General features: G+C 41.9%; 1 protein-coding gene across 1 annotated transcript in view; it reads right to left on the bottom strand.

Moving 5' to 3' along the window:
* Window positions 1-406: 406 nt before the first annotated feature.
* Window positions 407-11442, bottom strand: part of crn (pre-mRNA splicing factor crn) — a 42182-nt gene continuing 31146 nt past the window's right edge. The window contains exons 6-8 of the mRNA XM_080285148.1: window positions 9489-9701; window positions 4933-5202; window positions 407-937 (exon numbers count right to left, since the gene is read on the bottom strand). Coding sequence (XP_080141274.1) covers window positions 455-937; window positions 4933-5202; window positions 9489-9701 — 966 coding nt within the window. The 3' untranslated portion in view covers window positions 407-454. The remainder of the gene's footprint in view (window positions 938-4932; window positions 5203-9488; window positions 9702-11442) is intronic.

The raw sequence follows: 11442 nt of genomic DNA, 5'->3' as shown, positions 1-11442 counted from the left end.
TACTGCACTTTAATTTTTTTTTTCATAAATGCTACAATTCTTTGCATGAATGAAAAAACAGGTGATGCAATGAATTTCCTGATGTACTGTACAAAATGCAAATACAGTAATAACAAATATATTAAAAGCTATCTATCCATCTATTGCCAGATGCCTTAATCCCGTAAGGGGTGGCCACAAACAAATCGCCTCCATGTCGCCCTGTCCCTCGCCATTTCATTGCCCTGCTCCCAGCTCACACCCCCCTCTCTCATATACCTCTCCACTCCATCCCTCCATCTCATCCTTGGCCTCCCCCTCCCTCTCCCCCCCTCCACCTCATTCACATTGCACTCTCCTCGTCTGTATCTCACTCTCCATCCTCTCCACATGGTCAAACCACCTCAATGTGTTTCTCCTAACACTTCCTATCACAGCCACATCCACACCACAACACAACATTGTATTATGTTATTCAGGATTCCTCCATTTGGTGCCCTGCTGACTCTTCTGCCTCCTTCTGCTCCTGCTGCTTCTTCACCCATTCCTTTGCCTTGGCCAGCAGTAGCAGTGATGGTTTTGCAGCCTCATCATCTGGGAAGACATAATCAATGTACTCTTCCCAGCGTGTCTGTGAGCCATCATTTGCTGTGACTTGCCTACGCCGTGTGACCTTACGAGGCACCAGTTTCTTCACCTGTTCCAGGTTATCTGCATCCCCGACCTCCTCTTCAAACTCTGCCCAGGCCTCAAGAAGCATCAACCTCTGTTCTTTCTCTTGGCACGAACGTAATGCACGATTGGCTCGCTGGAAGACAGCTCTGGCATGGACCACACTGTCCTGGACAGGCATGGAATGCTGACAACGGGAAAAGCTGATCCATACTTTAACATGGTGTGTTCGCTCCAGCAGACGCTCATACAGGTGACGTACCCTCTCCCACTCCTCCTGTTCTACCTAGAAAATGATGACAGTAATTATTTTCATTATTATTTTCATGCATAATACTGCTAAGCTAGTGGGTCCTAACTTTTAGCATCTTACATTACAGTTACCTTTTCCACAGTTATATTCATTCACACCACTATACCACTTGAACATGAAAATCAACCTGTTGTACAGTTCAAAATCACCATCCTAAAATTCCAAACTCCTACACAGTGACATCACAGGGCTCACAAAACCCACAGGGTCCATTCTTCTGTTCTCCACCCCTTTATTGTTCTTTGTATGTCGGCTGATGTAACTCACAAATGCTATACTGTAGAGTCACTGTCTTATTTACACAATTCAAGCCACTTATGACACCACCTAGGAATCTGCCCTTTCAGTATGATGATACAGTACTTATTTTTGCTGCTATACGACTACAGTAAACTCTCAATTATCCACTGTAATTACGCCAAGCCCTATGCCGGATATTGCACAGTACCCCTATCGGCTCAACATTCAGCATCGAACCAGATATCGTGGTACTATCCGTCTCGACCCTCTATCCTAAAAACTTTCCCAAGAGTAAAAGATGAAAGATAAGCAAACAATACTTCCTTATCATACTCACTTCTAAATCCTCATTCTCTAGTTCCTTTTCATTTATTTCATGCTTTCTGTCCCTTGTTTGTGTGAACAGGGTCTTAAATAGGTGCTATGCATGTCTGGCAGACAGTTATGTAGGTGGTTTTCTGAGTTAGGCTAGGTTAGGGTCCACAAGTACCAGTCCAGGAGGCAGCCCACTATCCGGACGGACCCACTTTCCAGACATGCTTTTGGCTGTATTACATCAGATAATGGGAAGATTACTGTATTTCCTTATTTACCTTATCATGTGCTTTTTCCAGATCCATAAATACTTTATACTGTAATTCTTCTCCCATGTTTCCTGTACTATCTTCAGTATCTTACTGAAAATACTGGATCCACACATCCCCTACCATTTCTAATACCAACCTGTTGATCACCCACACAAATGTCTGATATCCTTACCTTTTCTGTAATTATTCTTTCATCAGTAGGCAGAATTATTCCACAATTCAACTGCCCTTACTTTCGTACACAGACACAAACACAACTTTTTTCCTCTCAACTGGTTCAACTACAATCATCCAAACCCTCAGGCATATTTGCAACAAACAACAACAGAAATTTATCTATAATAAATATGTCATCCTCAGGATATAATTTATATTTCATTCTTGCTACATCCTGAAGATTTTCTCAATTTAAGAAGGATGTCTAGTAGTCAGCAGGTTAATATTGGTGATATGTTTAACCCTCAAAAAAAAAAAAAAAAAAAAAAAAAAAAAAAGTTGAATGCCTGTCAGAAGACAGCAAGAATAAAACAAAACACATGTTCACCACCACCTTTGGCTCTCCTCTCCTTTCACGGATCCACCTGGTGAACAAGCCTACATCTTTTCTATCCTTAATGACCTAGAGCAGCTTGTACAGCACCCTACCCGTATCCCTGACCGCCTTGGAGAGAGCTCCACCATACTTGACCTCTTCCTCACAACTAATCCTTCTGCTTACTCTGTTAATCTTTTCTCTCCGTTGGGCTCCTCCGATCACAACCTTATTACCTTAACCTGTCCTATCACTCCGGTATGGCCTGTGGACCCTCCAGGGAAACGTCGTCTGTGGCATTTTGGAGCCGCGGACCGGGAGGCCCTCAGGCTGTACTTCTTTGATTTTCCCTGGAATGATTATTGCTTCCATGCCCGTGAGCCATCTGAGTGTGCCTTGCGCATTACGGAGGTTATTCTCTCGGGCATGGAAGCATACATTCCTTTCTCATATCCTTTGACTAACGCAAGAAAGCCTTGGTTTAATCACGCTTGTTCTAATGCTGTCCGCAACAAGGAGAAGGCCTACAAAAGGTACCGGAGCCAACCCACCCCTGAATCACATAATCTTTACGTTTCTGCCCGGAATCGTGCTAAGTCTGTTCTTTGCTCTACTAAAAATAATTTCATCCATACTAAATGCTCTCAACTCTCCAACTCGAATTCTTCCCGCTCCTTCTGGCACCTAGCCAAAAATCTTTCTAACAACTTTACCTCATCATCCTTCCCTCCTCTCTTCTACTCTGATGGTTCTGTAGCTATTTCTTCTACTGATAAAGCAGATCTCTTCGCACAGACTTTCTCCTCCAATTCCACCTTAGACGATTCCGGTGCTGTTCCTCCATCACTTCCCCTCTCTGACTTCCTCATGGCTGACATTAAAATTTCTTCAGTTGATGTATTTTCTGCCATCAATGGCCTCAGTACTAACAAGGCATATGGGCCTGATGGGGTCCCTCCTGTTGTTCTCAAGAACTGTGCTTCTGTGCTTACACCCTGCCTAGGCAAACTATTTCGCCTTTGTCTGTCAACTTGTACCTTTCCTTCTTGCTGGAAGTTTGCTCTCATTCAGCCAGTCCCAAAGAAGGGTGACCACTCCCAACCCTCCAGCTATCATCCAACTGCTTTAACGTCCTGTATTTCAAAAGTTTTCGAGTCAATTCTTAATAGAAAAATTTTAAGACATCTTTCCTATCACAACCTTCTTTCCGATCGTCAGTATGGGTTCCGTCAGGGACTGGCGATCTTCTCACCTACCTTTCAGACTCCTGGTCATCCTCCTTTCGGGACATTGGCAAAAGCTTTGCCATTGCACTTGACATCTCAAAGGCTTTCGATCGAGTCTGGCATAAATCTTTAATTTCCAAACTGCCCTCCTACGGTTTCTATCCTTCTATCTGTGCCTTCATCGCTAGCTTCCTTTCTGGTCATTCTATAGCCGCTGTTGTAGACGGCCATCGTTCTTCTCCTAGATCTATCAACAGTGGTGTTCCTCAGGGCTCTGTCCTATCACCAACTCTCTTCCTTTTATTCATCAATGATCTAAGCTGTACATCTAACCCTACCCACTCATACGCCGATGACTCCACCCTTCACCTTTCCATTCGGTTCCCGCAATGCCCATCTCAACAGTTACTTCAAGAAACAAGGGATGAGGCTATGGCACACCTAATGTCTGACTTGGCTCATATCTCTGACAGGGGTAAAAATAATATGGTTGTCTTTAATGCATCTAAGACTCAGTTCTTACACCTATCAACACGACAAAATCTTCCACAGGTATACTCACTAATGTTTAATAATAATCAGCTTAATCCTGCATCATCCTTGAACATGCTTGGGGTTTCATTTACTCGGGACTTATCTTGGAAAGATCATATTACATCTCTTGTAAAATCTGCTTCCAAGAGATTGGGTGTGCTAAGCCGACTCCTCTCTTTCTTTACCCCTGCACAATTGTTGACTCTATACAGGGGTTTTATCCGCCCCTGTGTGGAGTACAACTCTCATGTGTGGGGAGGTTCCCCACATACAGCTCTTCTCAATAGGGTGAAGTCAAAGGCTTTTCGTCTCATTAACTCTCTTCCTCTTACTGACTCCCTTCAACCTCTGTCTCTTCGCCGCACTGTTGCATCTTTATCTCTTTTCTATCGCTACTTTAATGGTCACTGTTTCTCTGAACTGTCTGCTTGCATTCCTCCACCTCTACGACGGGCGCGTAGCACCCATCTGGCAGCAAACTCTCATCCCTTTTCTGTCCAGCTCTCTAATGCAAGAGTTAACCGTTACTCCCAGTCATTCATTTATGCAACAGGTCATCTCTGGAACTGTCTCCCTCTGTCTGTATTTCCTGCTGCCTATGATCTCCAGTCTTTCAAACGTAGTGTGTCCAGGCATCTCAAAATGATCGGATCTTGAATTTGGCTCTCTATTGTATTTTGTTTTTCTCTTGGAGGGAACTGTTACTGCAGGCTCATGGCCTTTGGTTCCTTCTTCCTCGCATTAAAAAAAAAAAAAAAAAAAAAAAAGGCTTAATGGCATAATTCTGAACAAGAATTTATTATATGTGCCCTTTTTTAATTATGGGTAACCAAGTGCAGGTAGACTTACCTCAAAATCTATGTAGGACTTCCACAAGTACTCAGGCATGTCCAACCGTGGCTGGGAGATGGATAGTTCATATATTCCTCTAGCTCGATCAACATCATTCAACATAGCTTCTAAGGTGGCAAACTGGATCCACATCTTACAGTTTTCAGGGTCAAATTCAGCCCATTTCTCATACAGCTTTCGGCAGCGGTCAAATTCTCTGAGCTTGATTTCCAGGTCAATATATCCACGGAAGAGTTTGTGCTTCGGACACATACCTATTGCTTGACCCTGTAAAGTGAGAGAAAAGGGCTTTAAAACACTCCAAGGGTAAGTATCAGGTCTACTATTTCCAATCCTGTGTTGTCCCATGAGGAGCGTAGGAGCCCGGTGCCAGGCAAGCTGGTCCTGGCACATAAGATGAGAGTGACTAGCCTTACACATCCCTCAGTGGCATTACATGAGCAATAAACCCCAACCACCCCTTGGATATAAGCCTGCACAGACTCATTCCGACTCTAGAGACTTAATTACCCACTAAACCACCAGGCAGCATAATTTGGTTAAATGGTTACAACCCAGCATAGTAAATAGTTTCCTGGTGTACAGGAAACCATTTGTCTTGTCAGTCAGTGTAGAATCACTCACAGACAGAAGGAAAAGGAAGGAATGAAGGAAAGACTGACAGCAGAGTAAGGAATGAAGAGATGAAAGGGCAATCACTCAAGAGGAGTGCTACATCATGTGAGTGGATGGTAAGTGTCCCCCACCTACCACCAATTACCTCCCAACAATGTCAGCATGTTAGTGCAATCAGCAGCAAAAGCTTTTTTTTTCTTTTTTCTTTTTTTTTTCTTTTTTCTTTTTTTCCCCCCAACATTTGTAGGAGGGTGATGTGGTGTAACATAACAAATTACAAAATCTTGCAATTCTCTTGTGTAATTTTGGATTCCCCCCCCCCCCCAGTATATAGACACATAGGACCACAATAATTTTGGGTAAGCTGTCAGATACAGGTTTCAGCTACCTCATGATGTAAATATTATGCTGGTCCTCCTTGTCATACCTCGGCAAATGCTTTCTGAAACTGAGTAATTTGCGCGATTTTTCGATGTTTGGTGACACCATTGTAAGAGTTTTCATTTTATTAATACAGTAATCCCTCCACTATCCGATGTAACAGAGCCAAAGGCATGTCTGGAAAGTGGTCCCATCCGGAAAGTGGGCCCCTGCCTGCTGGGCTGGTACTTAAGGACCCTAACCCAGCCTAACTTTGAATGCCACCTAAATAACTCCCTACCGGACATGCATAGCACCTATTTAAACCTATTTCAGACCCTATTCACACCAATAATGGACATAAAGCATGAAATTAATGAAAAGGAACCAAAGAATGAGGAATTAGAAGTGACTGTACCTCAGCCAGGATACTTACAGCACATTTGTGGCTGCCTTCTCTAAGGCTTTGGCAGTGGTGAAAATGCTCTTGAAGCACGTACAGTAATCCAGTGTTGTGCTATACTTAGTTCTTTGCACTGTGAGTTATAATTGTTTAACACTGCACATTCTGTTCTTAATTGCACAACGCCAGTTTCAACTGCCAGTTTGCACTTCACAGTTAATCCTTTGCACTCTAAATTCTAATTTCTTAACACTGCACAACACTGTAAAGTCCTGTGTGGTCTAGTGGCGAGGTATTGCAGTTTATTCACAAAAACAAGCATGTGCGGCACCCATTGCAATGACCATCTACTCATGATGGCAGTTAGGCGGTACCTGGTGAGGGGGGAGGAAGGGGCCGTGTGTAAACACAGCTGGTCTGTTCAGCGCCGTGCGGCAATTTAAAATTACGGGTGGGAAAAAATTCAGAATTTGGGGGGCTTTTATTTCTTTTTTTTTTGGCCATTTTTGGGTTCTAAAGGTTCAGGCCCACAATGTCCGTTAAGTGGGGAGTCCGGAAAGCGGGCGTCCGGATAGTACAGGGATTACTGTAAAATGTTTTGTGAAATATGCTCTACTATTATCCAGATTTATTAAATAAAAATTTCAGACATATTCAAATGATACTTTCTGAGATATGTGGCCTCAAAAAGTCATGTTCATGTAAAATTTGTTCAAAATTTCTCTGAATTAGTCCCCCTGCCAGTTAAACAAAAAGTCTATAATCTTAAATTTAACTCTACAATCCTACAGATATGTCTGAAATGCAAATGCTGAAAAAATCATAGCCAATATTTTACATATTGAGGTACAGAATTTTAAAGTGAAGCAAAATTGGTCGAGACTACAAACACAAGCCTCAAATTAGTAAAAAGGTCATATTTTAGAGTATTATATCTTCAGTGTTTGGAGTTTTACATAAGACTGCTAGTTAAAGAATTCTGCAAATTTAAAGCGAATCTTAGAGGGTCAACCTGGGAAGTGTTCAGAAATCTGGCAAGCTGCCATGGAATATCAGTACCATATGTGACTGTCCATCTCCCTTCCACTAACACAAAAGTTGTTAATATTATCTACTTGCTGGTAGACACTGGCACAAAAATTATAACTGTGACCATATTTGGTACTTGCTCATAAAAGATCCTAACGGGATTTTTTTCCCGAGATGGTGGCGGTACAGTCACAGCAAAGGGAGAGTGGCCATGAGCGGTATGCCACATAGGCTTGGAAAGTAACTCCATCTTGTGCATATTTGTGATAAGTGGGTGCATAAGAGATGTAATGGTAATGGAGGTAGACTGCAAGATAATGATGATTTCATATGTGTGGTGTATTGGGAAGAGCATACAAAGATTGTTGGGCATGAAAGGATTGATCTTGCTGATAAGTCTCTTGAGTGTGGAAGAGTTTTATAAGGAGGACATGTTATGTGCTGGAGGTGGGGCTGGAGCTAGCTCTGTGGCTAGGGTAAGGAATGACCAGAGTAAGTTCGGGGAGCTGTTGTCTTTCCTGACACTGAGAGGGGTCTTCCCCTGTGCTAAAGGATCTTTGTATGTGGCATGTGTTTGGAGTGTAATGCTATTTGATAGTGAGACCTGGGCTGTAAAATGAAGAGGATATTTGTAGGCTCATATGTACACAAATGACAGTGATTAGATGGAAGTGTAGTGCATCCTTGAATGTGAAACCTGGGAGTGATAGGTTTATGAATGAAGAGTTGAGAGGAAGGATGGAACTGGAGTGTTTTGGTGCTGTAATAAGGTGGGGAAAATTGAGATGGTTTGGGCATGTGGAGAGGACGAATGATGACAATTGGGTATGTAGAGTGAGAAGCGTGAATGCTGGGGTTAAGGTTGCAAAAGGCAGACTGAAAAAGACCCTCAGGGATAAAGGACTGAATAGTGAGACAGCCAGAGATCAAGCAGTGTGGACCACCACCATTAGGTGATCAAGACTGATGAATACAACCAAGTTAAAGCACTTATAAACAACAAGAAACAATACAGTGAATGTCTACCATTAACCCTGTGAGGTACTACCATGAGAGTGAACTGTGACAAACTTGGAAACTAACCACACAGTTATCACTCTTAGGCAGGAAACATTCAGGTGCAAGTACAGTCACATGGTAATCCTTCTTGTGAGCGAATGAACACAATGACTAAGTCCAATCTGAGACTTCCACATTGTTATAAATCATTTTACTCATCTCTAATTAATTGCTTCCCAACAGCTTCCACCAGCTGTTGGAAAGTAATGAGTTGCTTTTGGCACTTGATTTAGCTTCCAGTCCATGGCAAACATCAGCTGTACCACAGTCAGCCCCAATCCAGGGATTCCTTAAGAAGAAACGTGGTGTCACTTTTACAGTACTGTATGTATTAGTTGCACAAAACAGTCCATGTATGAACACAGCTTTAGAGAATACTTCTCACAGTGAAGGGGTTAGATGGTGTCTTCATTCACTCCTACAATATGATAATGTCCTATTGATTTAAAATCAGCTATACAGATTTTATCCAGATTTGGGGAGGTCTCTCACATTGAAAGGTTCACAGAATGAAAGGCAAGATGTTTGAATGTAATGTTAATGATGTTACAAGAGGAAGAAATACGAGAGAAGAGAGATAAGCAGTTATGGGTGAGCAAGGGAAGAAGTGAGGTTGATTAAACAGCATCGTATGAAACATTTGCTTTGGCATCATACAGGCACAATGTGGGGTAATTTTGATATATTCTGCTCCCTGATATCAGTCAAAGTCACCCTACATAGTACAACTATGTATTGAGACTAAAACTGCAATGAAGATTTGCTCACAGTATCTCCCCTCCAACCCAACATGTATATAAAACAGTATATAATTATCATATGAAGATGATGATAAAAGGCTTTACAGTATATACTGTATCTGCATGAAATACATCCTGTATATTATTAAGCAATATACCACCAGGTCGATTACGCACATCTCAGAACGAGGCCTCGTAGCCACCTTGCCACTGCGGGTCTACACGAGGCCTCGCTCTTAGAGGTGTTTAATCGACCTGGTGGTATATTGCAAACTGTCATTCCACATTTAAATTACTGAAATCAAAAAATACAGTACAGTACTATTCATACAAAAACAATAACATACCAGGCATTTTCTTGCTGCTGTCAGGTCCTTTTGACGAATTTCAAACTTGCCATAGAGTAGCCAGATTTCAGCAAAGGTAAATATTTTGTGTGGGATAAGGCGAAGGCACATCTGGTAGACTTGTCTAGCCCGTTCTACATCCCGAGTTGTCAGTTCCTCAAACACAGCATAATAAATCCAAAGGTAGATGTACCGCCGCCAGTGACGCTTTTCCTGTAATTTACAACAGTTTCATCACTTAGGGAGACGTATGAGACAAAGATAATTGAGAGTCCATCCATCTATCCATCGCCCAATCCTACGTTGCCCCATGAGGAGCATAGAAGCCAGGGGCTAGGCAAGTTGGTTCTGACATTTAAGATGAGAGTGAAAGCTTCACACAAAATGAATGAGAGGGTTTCAGTACTTCTATCTCTCTACTTCCACCACCCACCCCCCTATCCAGACGGACCAGGTCATAGCACCAGTTGGCCTTTTGAAAGTTTTGGACAACCAGGAAGTTGAGAATACTGACACTGATAATTTTCATAGTATTCAGCATAAATCTTTTAAAATAGATAAATAATCTGTGAAAATAACATTGGCATAATAACAAGTACTCGCTGATCACTGTTATACTCTGATTTAGCCATGAATATGGAAAACATTAAGCAATTTCAAAAACACTGTAAAAACATGGAAAGTCTTTGATACTGAATTTTCCTTATTTATGGCAAAATGGAGGCATATGATTGTTCAAATTATGTCAAAGGTATTTTCATGTATATGTGGAATACTTACTGACTGAGTTTGGGAAATAACAGACGGATTAGCTGGAGAAGAACACGGAGGTTTTAGGAAGGGAAGAGGTTGTGTAGATCAGATAGTCGTCCTTACGTCTTTAGTGGAAAAGTTTCTAGAGATGGGAAACAAGTTGTATGCAGCCTTCATGGATCTGGAGAATGCACATGGGAGTGGATGGACAAGAAATGTGGAAAAAATTACGAATATGAGTAAATGGTAAGTTATTGAAGGTCGTAAAGAGTGTGTATGAGAGCGCTAAGGTTGCAGCGTGTGTGGATGGTGAAGTGAGTGAATTTTTCTATCTGAATGTTGGATTGAAACAGAGATGTGCCATGTCTCCATGGTTGTTCAACCTGTATATGGATGGAGTTATAATTGAGATACAAGGTTGGACTGTGGATGTTGGAGTGGCCCTAATAAGAAAGGGAAGCATTTGGAAACTTCCTGTTCTGTTGTTTGCAGATGATACTGTATTGTTAAGTGAAGAAAAAGGGAAACTGCAAGGCTTGGTGAATGAGTTTAGGAGTGTGTGTAAGAAATGAAATCTAAAGGTGGATGTAAGGAAGAGTACAGTTATGGTCTTTGACAGAAATTTATTTCAGTGAGTACACTGTGAGGTTAGATGATGAAGAAATGGAAAATGTGAGTGCATTTAAGTACTTGGGTTGTGAGCTGGAAGATGAAGAAATGGAAAATGTGTATGCATTTAAGTACTTGAGTAGTGTGATGAGTAAGGATGGAAGTTCAGAGGATCAATTGTTTGAAAGGGTACAACAGAGAAGATAGGTTGCTGGTTCTTTGAATGCATTGATAAAAAATAGGGAAGTGAGCATGGAAGCAAAAAAAAGTCGCTGCATAATAATACCGTGATACCAACTCTGATGTGTGGAAATGAAGCTTGGACTTGTTGGAAGGACACAAGTCAAGAGTGAGAGCAATGGAAACGAGTTATCTGAGAGAAGCATGTGGAGTTACATGGAGAGACAGACTGACAAATGAGGATGTGAAGAGGCTTTGAGGTGTGAATATGGATATGATAGAAAGTGTTAGGAGAAACTCAGTGAGGAGGTTTGGCCATGTGGAAAGGATGGAGAGCATGCAAATAACGAGGAAAGTGTATATGAGTGAAGTGAAGAGGGGAAGAGCGAGGAGGAGACTGAGGATGAGATGG

This window comes from Coenobita brevimanus, chromosome 13, assembly GCF_032717465.1.
Source record: "Coenobita brevimanus isolate Jiangsu-jjx chromosome 13, ASM3271746v2, whole genome shotgun sequence".
NCBI lineage: Eukaryota > Metazoa > Arthropoda > Malacostraca > Decapoda > Coenobitidae > Coenobita > Coenobita brevimanus.
Note: the sequence above shows the minus strand (reverse complement) of the source record. Positions and strands in the feature narration are given on the sequence as shown.